The sequence below is a fragment of the Syngnathoides biaculeatus genome, chromosome 4 (assembly GCF_019802595.1).
Source record: "Syngnathoides biaculeatus isolate LvHL_M chromosome 4, ASM1980259v1, whole genome shotgun sequence".
Taxonomy (NCBI): domain Eukaryota; kingdom Metazoa; phylum Chordata; class Actinopteri; order Syngnathiformes; family Syngnathidae; genus Syngnathoides; species Syngnathoides biaculeatus.
The window spans coordinates 33,477,496-33,503,057 of NC_084643.1; the positions used below are offsets into that span (position 1 = coordinate 33,477,496).

At 40.7% G+C, this 25,562-nt stretch overlaps 2 protein-coding genes across 14 annotated transcripts in view; one reads left to right on the plus strand and one right to left on the minus strand.

Moving 5' to 3' along the window:
• sh2d3cb (SH2 domain containing 3Cb) overlaps positions 1-5,587 on the minus strand; it is a 34,919-nt gene extending 29,332 nt beyond the window's left edge. Inside the window, exons 1-2 of the mRNA XM_061816263.1 lie at positions 5,486-5,587; positions 1-91 (exon numbers count right to left, since the gene is read on the minus strand). The exon at positions 1-91 is cut by the window's left edge and continues 21 nt beyond it. The gene's annotated coding sequence lies outside the window, so the exon portion shown is untranslated. The remainder of the gene's footprint in view (positions 92-5,485) is intronic.
• Positions 5,588-5,646: 59 nt separating this feature from the next.
• LOC133498938 (spermatid perinuclear RNA-binding protein-like) lies at positions 5,647-25,274 on the plus strand. 13 transcript variants are annotated; one of them, XM_061816265.1, is made up of 19 exons: positions 5,647-5,859; positions 5,998-6,038; positions 10,062-10,139; positions 10,825-11,045; positions 11,470-11,635; positions 12,507-12,630; positions 14,127-14,266; positions 15,395-15,490; positions 15,580-15,691; positions 16,580-16,677; positions 17,107-17,200; positions 17,322-17,387; positions 18,367-18,575; positions 20,184-20,312; positions 21,149-21,283; positions 21,347-21,487; positions 24,169-24,313; positions 24,822-24,866; positions 25,134-25,274. In XM_061816265.1, exons 3-19 carry the CDS (start codon positions 10,137-10,139, stop codon positions 25,220-25,222), a joined length of 2,013 nt encoding a protein of 670 aa, XP_061672249.1. In that variant the 5' UTR covers positions 5,647-5,859; positions 5,998-6,038; positions 10,062-10,136; the 3' UTR covers positions 25,223-25,274. The 13 variants fall into 13 exon arrangements, with proteins under 13 accessions (XP_061672249.1, XP_061672253.1, XP_061672254.1 ...); XM_061816269.1 differs by having other exon boundaries at positions 24,169-24,301; XM_061816270.1 differs by having other exon boundaries at positions 14,139-14,266.
• The last annotated feature ends 288 nt before the right edge of the window (positions 25,275-25,562 follow it).

The window sequence follows — 25,562 nt, forward strand, 5'->3', positions numbered from 1 at the left end:
CTGTGTCTTAGAGATGAACTTGTTTAGGTCCGAAATGCGCAAATCAACCCCAGAACCAAAGATTGAGACCTTGTGAAGATGCTGGATGAACCTGGTAAGAATGTATCATTATTCACAGTGAAACAAGTCCTGCACTGACACGGGCTGAAAGGCCACTCACCGAGAATGAAGCCATTACCACCAAAGAAACATAAAAAAGACAGATTGCAGATAATAAGGTCATGCAGTTCAAAGGAAATGTTACTCAATACTAACATGTATGTAAACTATTGACATCGAAAAAAATATATGTATAAAATGCTCTAAGAAATTATCTCTCATTAGTGTAGTATTGAACGAAATTAAATAATTATGGTGATCCTGATTGACCTAAAACAGGAGCAGTTTAGTGTGATTTGACTTCAGGGAGTGTGACAAAAAATGAAACGTTTTTTGTGTACGTAAATTTTGGACTTCAACTGTGTACAGTTTAAAGTGATTAGTCGTACGATATTCTGGGACATTGTTGTTATAATGTTGTTCTAATCTTTCACAGCATCGTTTAGACCTTTGCAACTTTTCGTGTTCTTGAGAAACGACGCTAACGTCATCAAATTGTGCTCACTTTAGATGTCACATAACACACAAGCTCAGACAACAACTGCAGCTGCCGGCTGTGCCCTACTTTTTTCTTTCCTTGCGCGTCCGACACAAAAAATGCCAAGTGGCGACGCTACATGGCAAGCAGGTTTTTGTTAGTGAGTTACTCAACTGTTTTTGATTCACAGTCATCAAACTACCGTAGGATGGAAGATGACCTTTGAGCTGTAACACCACTTTAAGCCTGTAGGTTGCAGCAGAGACCCAACATGTTTGCCGTTTTGCCCAGAAGGTGTTCACTGTACTTTTAGGTAGGAGGAGCATCTAGGGAGGAAATGTGCAGGAAGACTTTGCATAAGAGCGCGGAAGTATCTGCTAAGTTTTCCACTACTAAGTGTTCACTGAGATTTTGAGGCAGAAAGTACCCACTGAGATTTTAAAGTGGTATTTTAAGGAAATGTCCACTGAGATGTGAGGCAGGAAGCAATTTTAGGCAGAAAGCGTCCACTGAGATTGTTGCTGAAAGAGGCCGCTGAGACTTGGTGCGAAAAACCGCACACAAGGAATTTGCGGCTAATTTGAAATTAATGTAGGATGTAATAGTGTCCAAATATTCATCCAAGGGGCCATCTGAAGTTTCAGAAGTTTTTAGATGAAATATTTGAATTGTGGACATGAAGAGATGTAAGTGGACGCGAGTGTGAATGGTTGTGCCTTGCGATTCAGGGTGTACTCAGCCTCACGCACAAAGATAACTGAGGGAAGAGCGAGCAGGGCCGTGAGACTGGTGAAAACAAGATGGGTGGATGAAAGAGATTTTAGTCGGAAAATCTCAGATGAGATCATCAGGAGGAGAAGTTCCTGAGAGGTTGGTTATTTCTGTGTGCCCTGCGATTGGCTGGCAACCATTTCAGGGTTGCCTGAAGATAGCTGGAATTGGCTCCAGTACTCCACTGACCCTTGTGAGGATAAATGGACGGATAATACTTCAGGAAGGAAATGACAGCTAAGCTTTTTGGATGGGAAGAGATTTTATTTCTGTCCATTTAGATATCAACAAGATGTTCCTCGGACAATCAAAGTGTTTCCTTACAACTTGGACGAGGTCCTGCTTATATTTCGGGGAATGTCTGCAGCACTTCTGGGGCGAGCCATCTGCAGAACGCCTGTGACACGATGTGGACATTCTGGAGGAAGGCGGGGACATCTGCTGGAACAAACCTCAAACGCTTCCCAGAGCTGAGCTGAGCTGTCATCACCGCCATCTGCCCACCGAGACGCCAAGTCGCTAATTTATGTTTTTTTTTTTCTTCGTGGCGAAGCTATCATGGATGCTCATCCATTAAACATGATTTGTTTTTCAGTCCTTCAATGAGATCCTCATTCCATCCCCATCCTGGACAAGACAACCACCAAAATGTTCACCGAAACGATATCACTTCATCTACTGAAAGTCTGCTAACTTAATAACATGTAAAATGCCATAGTCAGGCTAGCGCAAAGTAGCCTTGATGTTACAGTTTTTATAAATCTTTCAAATACTGCACTTATCTACACCCTCACAGTGCCCAAAGCGCTTTACAAAGCTTCACTTTCACGCATTCACGCAAACCAAAGGGCAACTTGCAGCCATGCAAAGTGCTGCCAGGCCCAATGGAAGCAAATTAAGTGTCAATGTGTTGCCCAAGGACACTTTGACATGTGTACAGTCATAGCTGGTACTTGAACCCTTAACACTTTCGTCAATACGTGACTGAGCTACAGCTGCCCCACTTTATTGTAACACACATGGAGCAGTGACCCATCCAAACAGAGCATACGCCTTTGTTGACAAAAACTATTAATAGTTGGGGACCTTCTCAGTCTTTTCTTCTTGGTCTTAAATACAATATAATATTTGTTTACAAAACGGTTACATTAGCCAATGAAAATCTTTGATTTCGGCTGGAAGAACACTCATGTATTTGTTCAGGAGAACTTTATATAAGACCACAAAAGGACTCATTTCAATTTAAACACTATATTTTGATCACAATAAGGCAAAACATGAAAATCCCACATTGTTTTTTACATGGCTGCTGACAAAATGAGCTCTGGGGAAAAGTTGCTGGGTGTTCGCACCTCCGCTGCGAACGTTCACACGTGGCCCACAGTAGCTGATGATGGAAAATGACTTATTATTATAATCTGTTATTTTTGCAGCTCTAACTGTTTTTGTTTTTCAGAGAATAATGGCTCGCTTGGCTACAAAAGTATAATACTTGATCACAGAATTGCAACCACAAAAAAACGCAGTTTAGTGTCGAAAAAATATATATTTCTGGTAGTACATTTGGTATTAAAGCATAATATTTACTCACAAAAGTGTCGCTGAAAATGTTTTAAATAGGTTGCATTAAGCAAAAATTTAACATTGTATTTTGCACTTCAAATAAGAGATTTATGCTGGAACCAGCTAGTTTTCTACAAAAGCACAAAATTTTACTGGTAAAACACATTTCCATCACGAAAGGCCTCAGTTTACCACAAAAAGTAGTATTCTTTTCATGAATTGTTGCAAAAATTATATATTTGGCTCTAAAACCTCCGCAGAAATGCTGATTTTACCATAATACAAAATGTTTGATGACAAAACGACTATGAAAAGGTTATGTTTGGCATTGTTGAGGAAGAGCCTACAATAGACCCCAAAATATTTTGCCTTTAAAAAAAGGGCTTGCTGCTCTCACCAAAATATGCAACATGCTGCTGTATTTCTGCACCAAAAAAAAGCAATTGTAATATATATGCCAGTCTCCCCTCAGAAATGCAACATTTGACCACAAAAAATTTGACTTTCCCAAATGTGATACTGGTTTGCTTTGAGGAATTTTTAATAATTTAATAATTTGCTTTGTGAATACATTCATAAGTCAAAACACTTATGCGCAAACTTATCTTTCCCCATTGAAATGAATGAAAATGCCATGAGTCCATTCTGGTCTCCACCCAATAATTTAATTTAATTTAATTTAATTTAATTTAATTGTAAATAGTTTATTATGAAAATAGCACTCCATAATATTTTTTTCTTCAATGTCATTCAGTACTGACATCATTCAATAGAATGTAAAAAATTAAACATGTGTGGCTTCAACTCAATGGCTTGTGTGCTGCTCCTTGGCCCCCTGGGGGCAGTAAATTGCAGAGATACTCAAAGAGCACTTTCACAACTGAGTCAGTAGGCTGCTAAACTGCAGTAATATATAGTATTCATTTTTCAGGAAGAGAATATCAAAGTAAATCAATCAATGAAACTTTACTTTCAAGTGGTTTTCATACAAAAAAATGTAAACCACAGTGTTTTACGTTAATTAAAAACACAAAAATCACTCATTTTGTCAGTCTACATGTGTTACTTCACGATGTGTATTCAAACATCTGTTGCTTATAGTGTTGTAAAACTGCGACACTTATACTTATTTACTTTACACATAGGCCTACTTTTTTCTCTGTTTAAACAGACGAAACAGAACTATATCTTGTAGCACAACATCCAGAGTCTTGTTCAATACCGTCAGACATTAAGAAGGTGAAAATAAACGACAGTACGTGGAAAAATTAGATATACTCATCATATAGGACCCGTATTTAATGCCGAAGTCGATGTTTTCACCAATATGAAATTGGACTGTTATTTCGCTTCCGCTTGTCTTGGACAATTGGATCTACACCTGGATCTGGTAAGTAAGTCGTCGAGATTTACACGCAAAAGTTTGAAAGCATAGAAAAGTCTGGACGCATATGAATACTTTGTTGCTGGATCTGTTCTCATCAGGAATAAATCCCACATAGTTACGGTTTTGACGGCTTGTGAACGCGGAAGTGTGTTCGGCGATACGTTAACCTTTGCCAGAATCCATCGATCTTTGCAGCTAGTATTCAATACAAATACCAATATTTAAATAAATGATCCCTGGTTTTATACAAACTCGCATTCATTAACTATGATTGAAAAAAAAATGGACGGAGTCGTCTCCACGGAATGTACACGGAAGCGATTGGGGCCACACTTAACCTCCGTAAACCTCCATTCCAGTCTTTTTTTTTTTAAATATGCATTGTTCTCAAATGAGCCAACTTGGCATTATAAATACTCTTTGGTAATTTGAGATTGAGAAGAATAATTCCTACCTTAAATGAAGTGATCACTACACAAGTGTGTGTTTGTTTTGATTGGCCACCATCCATCACGTTTAATTGCCAATAATTAATAATTTCTGGTCTTTTCAGATGGTATTCCATCGAATGATCTCTTTGAAGATCTGTCTCATCTGTTGTGACAACCAACAGCACAACAGGTCTCGGGTATTGTAAATATTCTCCTGCGGTTCAATGTCTCCCACAATGTCGAGCAGCTCTGTTTGACCGGCAATATGGCGCGGTGAAAATTGTGACGTCATGTGCAGGAGCTCTATAGCATTTTGCATTATGTGTTAGTATTAAGCTAAGCGAACTTTTCATCAGTCAAAGCTCAGTATTTTCTGAATACATTGTGTGTGATTCTCAATGTTTAAATGTTTAGTTAGGAAGTGAACATCAACTGGGAGCAACAATAAACAGGTCGATGGGTATTTCTATAAAGAATTGTTCACTATCTGCCAAACTCCTGCTTATTGTGAGTTGAGCTGAATTCACTGCCATCATGCAACGTTAGTATCTCAAAATTGTGTTTGCAAGTCAAAGAAAATGCTGTATATAATATCCGATGGCTAAAAAAAAAATAAAAAGAAAAATTCTTAAGTATGGGAACCTTTATTGCCGTAAATACAATACACTTGGCCTGGAAGATAGCAATTTCCCAACGTAAATGGAAAATATGGCCACAAAATGTTATGCATCGTCACACAAAAAATATTATTCTTACCTGATGGGCAGCAACAATGAAGTGAGCCATACTGAACTTATCTTCGTACACGATCTTCGTTCCTCTTGACCCAGCATTTGGACACACCAAGAAGAATCTCCGTTTTTAGGTATAGACGATCTCGGATCGCGAGGACTAGTGCGCATGTGCAAATGTATCCTCCGCTCGCCCCTCCAACTCAACTCAGCTCAGATGAGGGTGCTCAGAGGTGCGGAGACAGCATTAACCCGGCCGGCAGGTAGCAGAAGCATCACACGGGGCTGATTCTCTTTATCCGGCGAAGCCAAACCGATACCAGAACCAGAGCGAATTTAGCAAGTTAGCAAAGAGTCGCCGTTTCTCTCCGTGTTCGGTGCTCGTCGGGACTCTTCAAGGTAAAAAAAAAAAAAAAGTTTCCTTTGATTGTACGCTTCTCTCCAAACTTAATCCTGACACTCACTGAACTAATTCTCCTTTGAAATTATTAAATTCATTGAATTTATTGACGATATTGTGGGTGTTGGTCGAGCAAGTATTGACTCAGAAGTTCGGAGCTCACCTGGACGCGCCGAAGGTGAGTTCACGTTCTGTTCTTCAAGTTTATATGATCTTCGCTTTAAATAACCATCACATATTGTTCAGTCATCCCATTTTAATGTCAAAATGAACTTTTTTGTGCCACCAAACAGGAACCTGAACGGTGAGGTCACGTGACTATCGTGCCTGACGATATTTCAATAACTGCATAGTTTAAAAAAAAAAAAAAACCTCGAAAGTGTGATAGTGGGGGGTGGGTGTCATTTTTATGAGTCACGTGATGTGTTTTTGCTCACAAAGCGGGTGTCTGGAATTGAGTTTGGCATATTTGCTGTGGAAAAAAAGAATAACCTGCTACATGGCCCGGTATTTGTACCGGTGCTGTTGTTGTAAGTATTGACGTATTTGTGCAGGTACTGGTACTGTCGTCGGTCCTGTTACTCGTGTTTGTACTGGTGCTGTGTTGCTGGTTTACTGGTTCTGGTATTTGTACCGCTACTGTGCTGGTTCTGGCATTTATGATGGTCATGGAGTTGGTGGTTATAGAGGTGTTTGTACTGGTACTGCTGGCTGTTACTTGTGTACTGATGCTGTGATTTCACCATAGGTGTCACACTCGATTGATTATCAAATTACTCAATAACTATTTTGAAAATACGTTCATCATTTAGAGCCCTTGTTTGATTTAAAATTGTCCAAATGTTCTGATTTGAACTTCTCAACAGTAAATATTCTCTCATTTCTGTAGTTTGGTTCTATTTGTGTTTAAAATAAAACGTTTGCTAACATCTGCTTTTACTTTGGAAAACAATGAACCACCAGAAAAATATTCATTTGCACTTGTAGCATGATTAACCTGCAATTGATATGTATGAACCCAAAGAACCCTCGGGAGTGTACAGTATATCAAATGAGTAGCCCTTCACAATCCTCGATACCCTGGAAGTAATAGTTCTTTCAAAAACGTTGAGTACAACAGTCTGGCTTGTGTTATATTGCTTGATTATTATATTTTTGGTTTTTATTTAATCATTAAACAATACCACATCCTGTATTTTGAGTGGTATTCTTCTACCACTGGATGGCTGTTTTCTTTTCATTTATTCATTTTATTGTGTGGGCTATATAAAATATGCATGTTACAAATCAATTGGGGCAAGATCCCAAAAAAATACAATTAATTTCATGTAACTTTAGGGCAAATATTTCAGGGTGTATATTGTTATCAGAAGATAAAATTGCCTTCTATCAGGTCAAAAGAAATTTTGCACAGCTTTAGTACTGGTTATGATGTCAGGTGCTATTGTTGGTGTTTACTGCTGCTGGTACAGGGGACATGTTTTTCCATCATTTCTTGTTTTTTAGTGATCATCAGCAGTTGCGATGAGCTTCGCTGGACCCCATTGCTTTAGTATATATATATATATATATATATATATATATATATATATATATAGTTTTAAGCCATTAATAATCTCATAAAATGTGCATGTGATGTCAAATAATTGGCACTTCATGTGCGGATGTGATGGTAAAAGGGAGACGATCTTTTTTTATAGCTTTTGTTGTTAAAGCCCAACAGCTGCATAACTGCGTATGGATGTTTTTACCTCATTAATGATGAATCTCTGCATAAACACGGCCTGCTGTTTTGTTGTTCATTAGTGCTTAACGAGGGTGGGCTACTGAAGGCGTTGTCCGCGGTCAAAGCAGGTCGCTTTCTTTGATGTGCTTCCTGAATTCACACGGACCGTTTAACGCCAGCTCAGGACCACCGTGTTTGATTTTCTATCGTTGGAATTATGAATGGGTGATACACTACACAGGTGGTCCTTGTTTAGTCGGCTGAGACAAGTGATGTATGCCGCGTGTTTGAAGGAGAAGTCGATGCATGTGTTTGTCAATATGGAGCTATGATATCAAGTTGTCAAAACGTAGTCGTCGATGTAGGGCTACATTTTGTTCCGATCAGTTGGTCCTTTCCAGTTGAGCGATTAATTACAATGATTTTGCCACAGACATGTATAAAAACAGATGTGTATAGAAGTGTGTAGCTATCAGGTTTTAATCTATCATGATAGGGCATAATGAATCAGGAAAGACGTTGTGAAACTCTCAGGTATTCGGTTGTTTTGATTTTAAGGTGTTTTTCAGGAATTTTGGTGTCCTACCTGAAAACTCAGCAGTTGCTTAATTTTAATTGAGAATACTAGGCAGGTGGCATGTTGTCAACTTTTGCAGTTATGCTTTGATGATTCACCATGAAACGCCAATGGAGTGTTAGAAAATATTAGCATCTAGCACAGTGCTTATTACACACAAAATCCAGTACACATTCTTCATGACAGGCGGCACTGAAAGCAATATTGAATGCACTGTACACTGTGAAACGCACTGGTAGTGGCCATTTTCGTTTCAAGGAGTTTTGATTTGTCGGATAATGGCCCATTTCCCATCTTTTAGAAATTACCATGGTAATAAAAATTGTCACACTTTTACGGTGGAATCCTTAGCTACCTCCTCCGCATACATGCTTGTCTGATTGCTACTCTTCACCAAATTCACATGAAAAATAAAATAAAATAAAATTCAAAATGCTCCTGGAAAATTGTTGACGCTTAGCAACAATTGCAACTTTTTGCTTTGTTCAGTGGGAAAATTTGAAAATTACTACATTCGTACACTTCAGATGCTCTAAGAGTGGAATTCACATTAGCTGTACAGTCTGAAAGACTGATTCTCAGACTTACACATTTCTTTTTAATAAGGCAACCTCCGAAAAGGGCACTCCTCACAGCAAAACGACCCCCCACATCAGAAATGGGTGTATGTAAAAAAATTAAAAAAAAAAAAGGGACGGGGGGTGAATGTGTCTAGTGCATTTTAAAATCTTGGGGTTTGGGTCAACCCCAACTCCTCCGCATTGAGAGGAGCCAGATGAGGTGGCTGGGGCATCTGATTCAGATGCCTCCTGGACGCCTCCCTGGTGAGGTGTTCCGGGCATGTCCCACCGGAAAGAGACCCCGAGGACGACCCAGGTCACGCTGGAGAGACTATGCTTCTCAGCTGGCTTGGGAACGCCTCGGGGTCCCTCCGGAAGAGCTGGAAGAAGTGGCTGGGGAAAGGGAAGTCTGGGTATCCCTGCTGAAGCTACTTCCCCTGCGACCCGACCTGGAAAAGCGGTAGGTGATGGATGGAAAGATGGATGGATGGATGGGGGCAGGCAGAGCAGAGAGGCATGGTGCTCGGAGCAGGAAACAGCAGCGGCGTGCTGTAACCTGGACCGACACCCGCAGTCCCCCAACCCCAGATCGGTTCTGCAGGAACCCTTTGGCACTGAAATGTGTTCAGATGTGGTAAGTAGTGATAGCGGCTATTTGGTTGTAAAAATGTAATACTCTGCTGGAAACCTGGCCCATTCCTTCTGTCAGAACTTGTGTAACTTGAGTCTGGTTTGTTGGTTGCCTTGCTCGCACACCCATTTTCAGATCTGCCCACAAATTTGGGCTTTGTGACGGCCACTCCAAGACTTTGACTTTGTTATCCTCAAGCTGCTTTTGAATCGTTTTGGTTTTAAGGGTCATTTCAAGTGATCCTTGCTCCTCAGAATTGTTTTGAAAACCAAGCCCCAAACGCCACGATCACTTAGTAACATAAACTGTGGTAGACATCATGAGTCGATCCACGTCACATCAATCCATGCCTGAAAAGAAAAAGTTCGTCAATTTTTAACGGTAATTTCCAGGGATCCTTCTCCCCAGGAATTTTGTTTAAGATTTAGCCCCTGAAGACATTTTGACTGAACAACACAAGATGTAATGTCAATGTCTTGTCATAAGAGGTGCCAAAAAAAGTGTCAAGAATGCGTGATAAGGATTCTCACATAGTCTTCATGTTGCAGTAGGATGCAGTAGACGTTTTTCTGTGTCCCAGGAAGGCCAGGCTACGCAGTTATACAAATTTTGATTCGAAGTAGCTATTTTATACTTGGGGATTCGATCAATGCCAATGAATTGTGTGATACTCATGACAGTGTCGTTCTCTTCTACTTCTGCCGCAGTTACGCAACTACCGAAACAGACTGCATGACGAGAGAGTTTTGCGGGACCCCCTGACAAACACCTGCTGCCTGAATATGGTGAGCCTGTCACACAGATAGGGTCCAGAAACCCCCGCCACCTCACCACCACCACCACAACAACCATCGACCCACCTACCTGCCTACCCAAATTGTTGAAAACTCCACCCCGCAGACAGTTTGACTTAGCAACATAATATTTGGTAGACATGTCCATCACAAGTAGACCCACAAAAAAGTCTAAAGAAGCCACGCCCTGACACCACTCGCGAATAGAATTTATTTAATTAATTTGAGGTGTGTGACATCAAACGCCCTCTGCTAGGTTTCGCACATGGTCAGTGTATGGGAACGTCAATGGTAAGCTGCTCGTTGCCAAGTGTGCTATGAAAAGGCCTTAAGACACCAAAATGTGACACGCATGTATGTAACACTCCCTTTTGGTTACAAGTGGCGATGTCATGTCATGTGATGTATGGAAAGAAACCAAACACACTGTCATGTAAAATCTCAAGAGAATTCATGGAAAAGGGGGCGGGGATGCTTCCACTGTGATTAAATAAGCATTATAAACAATCTGATTTTTGTATGTGATTGAAAGTATTTTGCAAACTCAAAGATAATGTCAGTGGTAAATTAAAAAAAAAAAATCAAACACATTGTTTTGTGACAAAGGGACTAGCACAAAGTGTGTCAATCAACATCTAGGAATCTAACATAGCACACTACATGTTTATTTACTCAGCAATCGTTTGAAAGTGACGACCGCTATGTGATGGTCAAGCACACCAGCATCTACCCGGACCCCGAAAACCTGGAGGCAATCCAGACTCTGGTGTCCACGGTGGAAACCGCCCTCAAGAAGGTCTCTGATTGGTTGGACGGCCTCAACAGCTCCCCTGGTACCATTACCATTGACGAGGGCGGTGAGGACAAAGTGGTCCACTATGCTGTTGACGGAACCAAGTGAGTCCTCGCATCCCGGATGTTTTTTGTTTTTAGACAGAACGGAGCAAAGTTTTTGCTGTGTGTGAAACATATGCTGATGGTAAGTTGCTGCTCGGTGGACCCACGTTTAGTTGGCAATGTTTTGAAGGTCGGCTGATGGAGGTGTCAGTGGGTTGCTGGTGGGTTGACAGTAGTTGACTGTGGGTCGATGCTGGGCTGATGGGAGGTAGATTGAAGGTGGCTTAGTAGTGACTTCAACTTGTTGATGCTCAGGAGCCATAGTGAGCCGACAGTACTTGATGGTGAGTTGAAGTGTTTTGATGGAGGCCTCACGGCTTGGTTAGCAGTGGTTGATGGTGCACTGACAGTCGGTCAATGGCAGGTTGACAATCAAATGATGGTGGGTTGACACATGTTCGTGGTGCTATCCGTACGTCCCCAGGCTGGACACGGCATCGACATTGTGCAGTGTGACACGAGTGGGTCTGCTATCCAAGGGTTTACTGATCAAGGGGGACATGGACCTGGAGCTAGTGCTCATGTGTCAACGGAAGCCAACCCAGCTTCTGCTCTACACCATCTGTGCCGTTCTTCCCCAAAGAATACAGGTACCATCACACCAAACCATTCTCACCTCACAAACAACCAATAATTGGTTAACAACATCCAACACTGATTCAATTATGGTGCATGCTTGATAGATTTGAATTAGGGCTGCACAATATTGAGGGGGGGGGTAACATTAAAATATACATCCATCCATATTCTGAGCCGCTTATCCTCATGAGAGTCACAGGAGTGCTGCAGCCTATCCCAGCTGTCATAGGGCAGGAGGCGGGGTACACCCTGAACTGGTCGCCAGCCAATTGCAGGGCAGGAAATTTATTTATACAGTGTATTTCATACAAAAGGTAACTCAATGTGTTTTTTTAATTTGACGTCAAGAAATTTTTAATTTTCATTAAAAGATGGTATGTTGAGAATACATTTTTATATAACAACAAACAATGTTTCACATGAAATTTACATTTGAAAATATACAATTAAAACTGTTCAGTTAGTGACTAGAAAAATTACACAAACAAAAAATGTTTAAGGGGAAAAAATTAATAGTAACGTGCAGAAAGGGTTGTATGAATGTAGAAAAAAATGGAATTTGACAATGTGTAAATGAAGAAAATGATGGGAAATAAATATTTATGTCATCGCTGTTAGGTCTACAAGAATGAAGACTGAACCTTCTATGCTGGAATTTTTACTGTGTAACAGTGAAATTTTTTTTAAACATTTTAAAGAAAAAGGGGTGTGGGGTGTGGGTGATGAGAACATGGTGTATTTTTATTTTTTTTTTAAGTAAAATTTTGTTCAGAAGCCGCATTCACACAGCCGATGCAGGTAGCTTTAATAACACGGACTGTCATTGGACAATTTCTTTCAACACAGAGGGTATTCATGCTGATATATTAATAAATCATATAGGCATCGAGTGAGGACAAGTACGAAGTGCGCTCGTGCGTGGAAGAGGCGGCAATCTTTGTGTGTAGCAAATCCCCTTACTTCACGCTCAAGATCACCCTCACCTCCTTGGACATGAGGGCCCCAGGTACAGTATACTCTCTCGTGATTGTTCGTCAACGTTTCGTTGGTTAAACGTATGCCAGCAGCCTCCTTCGCTTCGTTTTTGTGATGCGTCATGTAGGATTAATCTCAGAGCTACTACTTACTGCTTAAAAATACACAACCGACGCCCATTCAGCTGGCCTCACCGATCCACCGATATTTTATATAGCCCACTCTCTTATTTACCACTCAATGGGATTCACTCAATTACAACACAAATCAGAATCACAATCATCTTTATCAGAATCAGCTTTATTGGCCAGGTATGTAACAAGACAAGGAATTTGTCTCCAGTAGTTGGTGCCGCCCTAGTAGGACATGCATGTTGAATACAAAGAACAGAAAAAACGAACTAACAAGAATGGAGGACAATAGTTCATTTACAGGGAACTTCTTTTCCTCATAAGAACTCACAGTTGTGCAACAATGCAATCTTCTTGCATTTAGAGGAGTTACAGTCCCCATTAATGCGATAGACTAGTGCAATGACAATTGTGGAAGGGGTGTCAAGGTTTAAGGGGTGTGATAGTCTGTCCAATATAGTATTAATACTGATTGGCCCAGCAGGTTGTGACAACAACTGGGAGCAGAAAATTAGCAGCATGTTGCAGTGGAATTGTAAGTTAGCTGTTCAAGAATTTAAGGATTTAATTGAAAGAGGGATGCCCTGCCCATCAAGAAGATGTCGATCCACTGACACATGGCAGGTGAGATGCTGGGCGGGAGCAATTTAGAGATGATGGTGTTGAACCGAGAACCCAGAACTGAAGTCTACGAAAAGGACCCTTGCATAGGTTCCAAGACTGTTGAGGTGTTCATGGATGAAGTGTAAACCCTTGTTGAATGCAGCCGCAGTCAGCGACTGCTAAGTCGTGTGATGTTCCTGCCCCAGGAGGCTTTCTGGTCTTCATGGTGCAATCAAATTCTTTGATCCATGTTCTCCTCCAATTCTCATTAGTTTGATTTTATTTTTCTTTTCAACGGGTATTAACATACACACACCTTATATAACACAGTTTTATCAGGCGAAGCAGCATGTTGTCCAAACACAGCATTTTGATCATTGGGGCCAATTAGTCAATCATCTGTATATTCCATGTTCTCATAGATTATGCGGCCAATCGGGTGCGTGTATACTGTCATAAGGAAGTGAAGCACTGTAGCAGCAAAGCTAAGGGACATGTCTAAGTATCCCCGACCCTAAACAAAATTTTAAGCACGACGAGAAATGTCCACAACACAATAATGAGTCACTTTTAACATTGTGGCATTGTGAATAATGTGACATTCCAAATGATTTCTTCTTACTCCAATTGTGATTTGCACCAGTTCGGATTCAATTCGCTCCCTTTATGATACAGTTCAATTGTATGGAAAACGAGCAGAAAGTTTGTACCGGTAAATTGGAATATTATCAGCCCCCATCTGATTGGTAAGATCGGCGGCTTTGTGCCTAATCATTTGCTGTCGTGACGTCAGTGCTCTTGCCAGTCATTTTCCCTCCAGAGGGAGGCCTTCACACAGAGGTGACTCCAGAGAGCAACGAGGACAGAGACGTCCTGGACGAACACAAGTGCCGAGCGGCACTAGCTGCGCTACGACGATCCAACTGGTTCCAGGTCAGCTTTGAAAATGACCTCTGAGATGATTTCTTTTATTCATGATTCACCCGAGTCGCAATTCGACATGATACAATTGCCTCCAATTATTATCCTCCAGTTATTCAAAATTGTTCACTCATCATTGTATGAAGCTCCAATTATGCTGCAGTAGGATACCATTCATTCATAGACCATACGATAACCTTCACTCCAATAATAATCCTATACAATGTGTATCAAATCGACTACGATGTGATACAATCCTATTCACTCAAATTCTGATGCAATACGTGTCACATTCCGAACTCGGATTCATTCTGATAAAGATGTAATGTTCGGCAATTTAAATTACGATTCAATTCATTCCAGTTGTGACATGATTCGAAATAACTTCCTATTACAATACAATTCAAAGTATGGATTGGCAGAGAAGTATGTTCAAATTGTACAGGATATGTATGAGGACAGCTAGAGCAGTGGTGAGGTCTGCTGTAGTTGTGACAGGTAGGATTGCATCAAGGATCAGCCAAAATAACTAGCAAAAGGGCTAACTTAAAGGAAGCAAATATAGTCAATGTATGAAATGCGGTAATAGTGGGATGTGTGCACTGACTTCCGAAACGTGTCAAAAACTTCTTAAAACTCTCTTCATTGTTCTTGACCATTTTCCATGGTCACAAATTACAAAGAACTTGACAGTTGAGATTTCCCTCTGTATTTACTCCCGGTCTTTTTTTTTTTTTTTTCCATTGCGAACCAGTCAAAGTTAAAATCAACGCAGCCGTTTTGGTCTTCTTGTCGGACTGTGACAAGCCGCCCCTTTCCAACATGCTGAGCAGACCAAAGTCAATATAAAAGTTTTATTACAACATAGCTCATCAATGCCATTTTAGGATTTTTTTTTCTTTTTTTAAATTGGCCCAATGCATGGCGTCGCCGCATAATGAAGCCTTAGCTGTACCATCGCCGCCTAATGGCTGGCTGACTAGGTTCCTTGCACTGCTGCAAATGATGCGCTTTTCATATCCAGCAGTGCCTACATTTTAAATGTTAAAAAAAAATCTCAATCACAATTATGATCCGATTTACACAAATTGCAATATTGTAGGATTCCCTATGATTTGTATTTTTGTGTGGAATTTGCAGGCCACAGTGTCACATGTCAAATGTTGCGTGGTGGTCTTGAGGCTCCTCAGAGACATGTGCAACACAATGACAGAGTGGAGGCCACTCAAAGAATGGGTGCTTGCTTGTCAATCAAATAAATCTTTTTTTTTAATGATTATTGTCGCCAAATGTCATCACGTTGACTGACATTTGCGTGTTTTCAGCCACTGGAGGTCATCTGCCAAAAGGCCATCAGCACATGCAGTCGGGCTTTGGGCCCGGGGGAGGCGCTCAGGCGTGTCATGGAGTGCATTGCCTCTGGGATTCTACTGCCTGGTAATTCTAAATATTCCTTTTCGTATATTTACATTGTGTCATTCGAAACCTGCCAGTCTTCGCCTTGTTTCAGTTTTTACCCATGTTAATTTACACTTTGTGCCACTCAGTACCTTCTGTTAATATATACTGGATGGTAACCTTTACCTTGAGGAAATCGTTATTATGTATCAATTTAATACTTTTGTCCATCTTGAACTGTGCCGATCTGTACTTTGTGTTAATGTATGCCTTATATAGATCTATACGTTGTCTCAACCTTGACCTCATTTCAACCTTTACTCGATGGTAATCTACATCTTGTCAAGATGTAGCTAAAAAAAATTGTACTCCATGTGCCAAACTTCACTTTACCTTGTCGCAATCAAAACCTTCCCAATTTAAACCTTGGGCTAATCTATACCATGTGTCAATCTACACTTTTTGTCCATCAATCCTTACCACGTGCTGATTTACACTTTGTCAACATTTGCCCAATATAATATTTATCAAAATAAACTTTGTGCTAAACTTCACAGTATGAGAATCTATACTTTGTGTCAATCTACACCTTGTCGTGATCTCACGCTTGAGGTAATCCATACCTAGTCAATCTACACCTCTTGTGAGTCTTCAGCCTATACCAATCTACACTTGGATACGAAGAGTGTGATGACAGATGGCGAAGGTCCCTTTTTTAAAATGAGATTCTATTTTTGATGGATCGCACAGAGCAGATGGAACGGTGGACTGCAATCAAATGTGATCCGCTGATGAGATTTGAAGTGAAGGAAGTTGTTGGCCATTTCTCGTTGTCTATGCTTTCTGTTGTAGACATTTCTTGCAATGTTTGTGGCACTCATTTAATTGTTTTTTTTTTGTTTTTTTGTTTTTTGTTTTTTTGTGCAGGAGGTCCAGGAATTTGGGACCCATGTGAGAAGGAGCCGACGGACATCTTGCTCAACCTCAAAATCCAAGAGGCCGACGCCATGACACGCAGCGCACAGGTCAGGAGGCTAGATGCTGTTTATTTCTTTTGGATGGCGAAAATGGGACTTTATCATAACATAGCACATTTTTTTTCTCAAAAAAAAGTAAAACCATATTCTCATTATACAAATGATTTCTTGGGAAGTTCTTATCTTAAAAATTAAACAGGTTTATTATCTTTATTCTCGACTTTTTTTGTAACATCACAAATAAAATGACTAATCCCCAAAAATGTGATTTTTCTAAAATGAACAAGGTTATTCTCATCTGACAAATGATTTGTGACGGGCTGCGCAACGTTTGGCGTTCACCTCAGAACAGAACCTATCGAGCTTTTTCTGCTTAGTTTGAGAACCCTGCCTCCTTCACATCAGTCAATTCTAAAAACATCAAAGTGAGAATTTAGATTGTACGGGTCCCTGTGAGTTTGTGTGTCTGTTTTGCAGCATGCCTTAAGACTCCTGGCCTTTGGCCAGCTTTACAAGGTCTTAAACATGGACCCTCTGCCCACCAACAAGTCTTCATTACAGGTCTCGAAAGGTGTGTGTGTGTGTGGTGTGTGTGTGTGTGGTGTGTGTGTGTGTTTGCATGCATGTGCGTGTGGCAGTTGTAGTGGTTGTATTAGTAAAGTATTTAATGTTGTTGTGTTTCTGCGCTGTAGATTGTCAGAAGCGGCCTCGAAATGAAACTGCTCGGGAAGACAAAGACCTCGTGAAGAGAATGAAAGGTTTGTCTGGCTTCTTTTTTTTTTTTTTTTTTTTTTTTTTTTTTTTGGTCATCATCGTCATGAACATGCTTTGTTTTATGTGACATACGTGCTCATCCATCCACCTCCCCTTACAGTTAATGTTGTCTTTTTTGAATAGGGTTGAATCTTTTTAGTATCGATTATTCTCAAGATATTTTGTCGAGGAATCACCAGCTGCCACTTTTTTTTTTTACTGCTAACTTACATTTTATTCTAATTTATGAAAGATGTACTTGTATGATTAAACTGTACATACATTTTATTCTAATTTTTGACATGACACTGCAAATAAAGTGCTTAACTTGAAAATAATTGACAAAAGTTAACGATATCGTGTTCCCCTGCATATCCAAGACTCTCCAATTTACAGTCCAGACAGATTTCCTTTGGCAACATGTCCGATTATTTTCTAAAAAATTAATTTTCGTTTTTGGGCTCAGGTGCCATCTTGGTTCTCAGGAACTATGTTGAAATGAGTTAAAGACCTTGATGTAGGGGAAAAAAAGGAGCAAATTTCCATCGTCTCGTGGCATACGAGGGTTCCAAAGAACTATGTTTAAGACGGTTGAGCACTTCATTCCAACAAAAGTAGAGTTTTGGCGGCACCTTGGTATCAAGGAACGATGTTGAGGTGAGGTGAGCAGCTTCACGTTATTGAATTGCAGATTTTCATTATTCATGACAGGGCTCGGAGTGGAACTGTAACTGCTCTTTCGTTTGGAGTAAGAACACAGAGAAAAAAAATCTATTGACATAAATAAATATCTTGATGTGCTAATTGTGGTCATCATTAAAAAGAGCTCACTGAGAGGATTGCCGGTGGAGGTCACTTCAAAGGAAGCCTACCGTTGGACACCATAACGATGCTTTAATAGCCAATTAGAACGCACAGACGCCCACCCACATGCAGCTTTCATTTGGACCCACGAATAAAGTTCTGTTCCTTGTGGCTCTTCAGTGCTGGACTGGCGCACGATAGACCCAAACCACCCTACCAACGCTCTCATGCGCCTCAACCAGATCCAGCCTGGTCTCCAGTACCGTCTGCTGTCCCAATCGGGCCCAGTGCACGCTCCCACCTTCACCATGTCGGTAAAGGTCCAGGGAATCATCTACCGGGCCAGTGGGAACTCCAAGAGAAACACTAAAATCCAGCTTGCCCTCAAGGTGAGTGGTTGACACACACAAAGTGAAAACTATATCCATCCTTCTAAGTACAATCTTGTTTTAAGATTAGCGATGCACCAAATTTTTGGGGACCGAAACGCGATGTGAGGTAAAAATAAAAACTGGTTCTCTGGATAAAGTTCTGCAGGGCCACCGATGACGAGGTTGTGTCTCAGGTTCTTTGTTTAGAATTAGCAGTTATATGCCTATAACGGGCCATTCATGTTTTGACAGACAGTTCAAATAGCTTTTCATAATGCAGTTTGCTCCACGCTGAACCAATCATGTGGCGTCAGTAGAACAATGCCAAGTTAGGTTGTGGTACAGGGTTAGGGTTAGGGTTAGAGTTAGGGTTGCTAGCACGTTAGCAGCACCATGCAACAGATGGTACGGTTTGTCCCGCTGTAGACATGGGCGGGCACTGGAATTTCATGGCTTTGGTGTTAATACCGCTTAAATGGGAGAAATTCATTGTAAAGTTTGTACAATATTAGTAGAATTAAACTTGAGAAAGAAGTTTGGATTATTTTAATCCACAAATACTCATAAATAACTGGTTAGCGTCTTCTACCAAGTCGCCGTTGCCCGTTGTTTGGTGGTAACAGTGGTATCCAAAGGCGGTGCAAAGTGACAAATTTTCGGGTCACACCTCCCTGACATCCATCCATCCAATGATCCATTTTCTGAGCCGTTTATCCCCACAAGGGTCGTGGGGAGTGCTGGAGCCTATCCTAGCTATCATCAGGCAGTAGGCTGGGTCCTCCCTGAACTGGTCACCAGCCAATCGCAGGGCACAAAGAAACAAACAACCATTCACACTCACATTCACACCTACGGGCAATTTAGAGTCCCTAACGAACTTAGCGTGCATGTTTTTGGGATGTGAGAGAAAACCCACACAGGCACAGGGAGAACATGCAAACTCCTGACAGGCCGTGGTGATCCTTAGAACATAGGCAGATACTCTGATCAGCTAGTTACTTAGTGCATTACTTAAGTCACTTAGTCAAGTTAGTGAGCAGGTCAGTCAGTTGTTTAGACAGCTAGATGAACTACTATAACTACCTTTGTCAATACGATGACAATAAATAAATAAATAAGCAAACCAAAAATGTCCATGGCTTAGACAAAAGAAATAAACACGACCACAAGAAACAATCTGCACAGTCAAAAGTGCCCGTGCCTTTGCCACAACATTGTACCCGCTGGTGATGGGCCACAAGATGTCGTGATAATAAAAAGATGAAGCCCAGTGATTGTAAAAGACGAAATGTCGTACTGTGTTGTCGCTGTCTGACCGAGATACGGGAAGATTTTTTTGGCAGTAGTCTGACAAATTTGTTTTATTGTTTAATCCAGGAATTATTGTGAAAACAAGGGCCTGCTGTGGGTTTCTTAATTTTAAGAGTTCCAGTAATATTTGGGGCACAGGCTGCTGGGGTGAACATATCTGATTGAATCATTTGGTTCCAGCAACTGCAAATACCAAGAACATCAATTTCCTTAAAGATTGTCTGTGTGTTTGGACGTGTGCTTGTTTGTGTCTACATGTGTGTGTGTGTGTGTGTGTGTGTGTGTGTGTGTGTGTGTGTGCGCGCGTTTGTAAAGGTTTTACAAGCTCTTGGCTACGTGCAGAGCAACGACAGCGATGCAGACTGGCCGGATGCTGACGACAAGTCAGATGGTGACAGAAGGAAGGACACAACGCCCATCACTTCCTCCACAGACTCAAAGGAGGTGAGAAACTCCCAAACCTTGAAAAGACCGAAATTTGTTAGAAAGCCCAAAGTAAAACTGTTCACAAAGAATTACAAGGTTTGCCTTGAAAACGCTACATAAAATAGCTTTTGCTTAAAATGTTGTATTTTTCCATGACAACATGATTTGCTCACAAAACGCTAATAAAGATACAAAAAAATATATATTTCCGCCTTAGTGTTGTATCTTGCCATTACAATTAAGGATGTAAACAAGCTCTTGGCTATAAAGTGACAATTTGAGATACGAGTGACCTGACGGCGAAGCAGCATGTTTATCCTCTGTGAAGAACACCCGATATTACTGAAGCTGACAGGGGGCCCAGATGTACACTACATAGTACAGTATGTAGAAGTATATCTGTTAGTATTATACTGCCCCCAAGGGGCACCAGCATAATTTCCATTGAATTGAAGCATAAAAAGTGGCAAAAACAACATTCTCTCCATTCTATTTTACTGTATGTTTTTCTGAAGTAGAATATTTAGTGCTATTTTTCTTATCATAAACACTGATTATTTTAGGTTAGGTTCAGAAGACAAAAGATGGTTCAACATAGAATGGATTAAACTAATCCCAAGACACCACTGTATTTGCTCAATATTTGTGGATAAATCACCACCATGATAATTTTGGCCAGGAAATTGGTCATTTCTTATTGAAAGGATCCATTCAGTCATCAAAATCTTCTAATTTGATTTGGAAAAGAAAATGTTGTGCTTTGTGTAGATGTTGTCATTAAAAGATTATATTTCTCCCAAAATGGCTACATCAGAAATGTTTTATTTCTTTTTTTTTTTTTTTTTTTTTCCAAGTGCAAAGCTCCCGGTCCAGTGCTGACACCAGCTGGTAAAAATCCTGTCATGGAGCTGAATGAGAAACGTCGTAGCCTCAAGTATGAGCTGATCTCGGAGAACGGTGCCAGTCACCACAAGCGCTTCATCATACGGGTAATACGCATGCACACGCACACACGCGTGCACACGATTATTACGTGAGCATGTGACTGTCAGGTGGTGGTGGACAAGAAGGTCTTCCAAGGGACGGGGCCCAACAAGAAAGTGGCCAAAGCCAACGCCGCCTTGGCCGCCCTCAACTGCCTTTTCACCAAAGCAGAGGCAGCCGGCGGCAAAAAGAACCCAACCAACACAGCTGTGAGTCAAGCAAGCGCCATGACACTCCATAATGTGCCATAATGTTACGCCACGTTAAAAACACACTTTTACCAGCACTTTTTTAGTACTTTTACTGCTTTTTATTAGGGACTGGGTTGCTTTTATGGATGAATGGTCTCATCTTTCATACTTTGTTTTCTCCTCCCCAGGAAAACAGATTTTTAGACAACTGTGCTGTTGCTTTGCAAAGATAATAAAGATTGAGATGAGTTGATTTGGTTTTGATTTTTAGTGTAACCTATGGCACACACATGATATACAACGGCTCGCCATTTTGCACAATAACTCTGACTTACTAATGATATGACAAGATCACTATCATCTTTTTTTTGACAAGTACTGTAGTTGGACCCGCTCTAGTTCAACAACAGACAGTCATGTTGTTGCACAATACTCCATGACATGCCGTCATACTACAAAATTGCATGATAAAGCTTGACACTCCATGGTACTCCACAGCAGTCCATGAAAGACCATGATACACCATAAATTGTGACTTTGACAGCAGATATGAAATATTTTTAGAATGAAATATTCTACAAATAATCCCATCGGGTAATTGGGGGGAGGGGATCACAGTGGTGCCTTGGCTCTCAAACACAATCCATTCCAGAAGGCTGGTTGAAAACCAAAATGTTCGAAAACCAAAGCATGTTTTCCCATTACAATGAATAGAAAAAAAAATAAAGCGTTCCAAGCCTAAAAAAAAATTTTTATTACGCTTTTTTTTTATCTTTTCCTGATAATAAACTACATACTAGAAATATATGTATAGTTTAAATACTTTATATAATTAAATTATTGAAGAAATATATTTATTTTTTGCTTAAAATGTTTGCTTTAGCCTAGTAGAGTATGCTAGGCCGGGAGTGCATTGCCGTATCTGTAGCGACTCTGCCCCCAGCCTTGTAAACCTTTTTATTAATTAACAAAAGTGCAGAATAATTTTAAACAAGCAATAATTGGGGGCGGGTGGGACGACACATTTTTTATTTGCACAGAAAGTACTCAACGTAAAAAAAAAATAATAATAATAACTTGCAACTAGAGGTAGTGTTAACGTAACAAAATAAAAAAGCAATGCAAAACAGTTTCAAATGTCTTCGGTGGGGGTGACTCACCCCTTTTTTTACAAAGAACTAATTTGTTTGTTTCTACCATATTTTAAGCAGTTTTCTGAAGTGGGTCATAACAACATTATTAAAATTTTGCAGTGCTCTGCAACTTTCGGGTTTATTCGGGTGATGGAGTTGTACAAAATTATGTCGTTCCGTTTAGCGCAGTTAGCTTTAATATCGCCACCTAAGACATCCTTCCTGTCTTCAGCCTCATCAGACGACATCTCCTCCCTTCCTATCCCCAGCTAACTGCTGCTCGTTCACGAAAATAAGAAGCAACTTTTCGATTTCCTCCAAGATCTGTGGCCTCTGCTTGCTCAACACGGTGGCTCCTTTAGCAACATCACTTGCTTTGAGGGCATCCTTGTGTTTCAGGATGGTGCTGATCATCGATTTCGCCATGCCATACTTCTTCGATAGCTCAGAAACACGCACACCAGATTCGTGCTCGGCTATCAAATCCTTCTTGAAGTCGACAGTTTTACACACCACTTTCCTTTTTTCAGCACCAGCAGTTCCACTTGCCTTCTTTGGAGACATTATTGGGGGTTAATATTGCTCAATAGGGAGAAAAAAAGTCACTAGCGAGACACGTCCGCTTGCAGAGGCAGCGTTACACATAAAGACCTTCGTGTGTGGGTCAACTGATTGAGTCGAGCGTTGTCGCGCGCATTACTTCTCTTCCTTTTTTTTCGAGGGTGCGTTCGAACACACAATAACAAAGCGCTGTGGGTCAGCTGGTCGGGGGGTTCGAATACCGATTTTCGTTCGAAAACCAAATCAAAAAAATCCCTAAATTTTTGTTCGAAAACTGATTTGTATGAAAACCAAGACGTTTGAAAACCGAGGTACCACTGTACTTTGAATTAATGAACAACAAACTGTACATGTGATGTGCATGTATTATGGTTGTCCACGTGGGTTCGCCAGCCCTACATTGCACATGAAAAAAGAATTGTGACTTTGAGTGTGTGTGGCTTTAAAAGCCAGAGTATTGCCGGGTGGGTGACATGGTAGTCATCGAGTTCAGGTATGCAGCTAACCTGTAGCCAGTCTGCATATGAGTGGCGGGTGGCTGCGTCTATGCTCGGCCACTTTTGTGGGGGTTTACAATACGTTCTAACAAGTGGTGGGAGGCCACATTGGGTTAGCTCAAATTTGCACCTTCTTGATGATCATAGACGTACTATTGTGGAACATTATTTCTCCTTTTCAATGCTCATATTGTACTTTATTCATCATTCACTTCCAGATAGCCCACTCAAAATGGATATTTGACCTCTGTAACCAAATGATCCCAAAATGTGGACAGGCTCTTTCCTCCTGGCTCACTGCAATTACACCAGCACATTTCTATAGAGAGCCATTTGCGGGTCCGCAGTGGCAATATTTCAATGCGGAAAAACAATCACTGTGAAGCTTTGAGCCAAAGCTTTTGTGGTGACTTTGTTTTGGGTGTTTAATATTTCAAGTGATTCCAGCCCTTACAATGATACGTCATGACACTCCCTAACAGGCCACGATCCCCTCATTGTGTTACAGCCAAAGCGACCCACATCCTCTACGCTGATGCTCGCCACTCGGCCCGTCCTACTGCCCGTCACTCCCACGCTGCCCTCCTACCTCAGCACTCCGCTGCCAATGCCCCCGGCCCTGCCCACATACCTCCCTTCAGGTGGGCCTACTGGTGTGTGTATATACAGTACATTTTAGATTTTTGTGGCAATCCCAAGAAATTGTCTTTGAAAGGCATGAGGCTAAAATGGATGTCAAAGAAAAATGACAGCCTTCTTTTTTTTTTTTTTTTTTAATTCCCCCATCCATTGGTTGTTGACTTTTTCCTGTAGGCCTAATTAATGATATACAGTAAATCTGTTGCTACCTAACATTGGCTTAGGGAGCTAAATGTTCGCAAACCCTCTGCATTTGCCTTTGAGACACAAATTGTGAATGAATAGATTGCTAAATGAAACGATATTTAATGGCTGAATCTTCCCCAAAATTGTTGCGTTTGAGTTGGACAAGAAATTAGCTTTAAATTGGTCACTTCAGACCAAAATGGGCATATTCCTTTGTCTTGTCAGGCATGCCTTGTTGACACTTTTTTGTGGGTCTAATGAGGGTCTAAGTGACAGTGAGCTAGGAGGTTGCTTTAAAAACAGAAAAAAAGTTACATGCCAATAATTGTCCTCCAGGTTTTTGCACTCCATTTGGCTTCAGAGGCACCTCCCCAAACTATAGTACGTTCACACACACACGCACACACACATCCTTTTATTTCATCATAATTTGCTTCATATTAAGTGGAAGTAGATGACTGCAAAGGACTTAAAGGATCAGCAGCAATTTTTTTTTTTGTCCACATTTAACAACTCTCCTGACTTGACAAGCTATGACTTAAGTACTGTATATAAAACCATTTTTTTTCTTAGAATTCCAAATTACAGAATTAAAAATGCCAGGATGATGCTACGGTACTCGATGACAACATCATTGTGTCACCACAGGTGGCGTGTACATGGATGGCACCTGCTACCCACCACCAAGCTTGCCCACACCCATCCTCGTCCACCTGAGCCCTCGAGATTTCCTTTGACTCCACCTCCCTTGACACTATTGGATGAAGCCAAAACAAAGCAACTTTTTGATTGAAATGAGACAAAAAAAAAGACAGCGATGCTTCTTGCGGCACTGTGTAAATATTCTATTAATGGATGTGATTGGAATGAACAAATGAGATTTGCAGCAAGACTCAATGCCAATTATGTCACTATTGTAGGCCTTCGTTTGACACCTTGGAGTCACCGCCATTTCTCACTCATTTTGCGCTAAATCAACATCAATTACAGGTCAAGAATTGTATCATAAAAAAAATGCCATCTTCATTTTCAAGTTTGTTATATCTAGAGCCAGTTTCAAATCAAAATGTTTGTCCT

Coding starts and splice junctions, on each gene's coding strand:
- LOC133498938 (XM_061816265.1), top strand. Junction 17,201..17,321: donor TTCATTACAGGTCTCGAAAG/GTGTGTGTGTGT, acceptor TCTGCGCTGTAG/ATTGTCAGAAGCGGCCTCGA. Junction 24,867..25,133: donor AGGCACCTCCCCAAACTATA/GTACGTTCACAC, acceptor GTGTCACCACAG/GTGGCGTGTACATGGATGGC.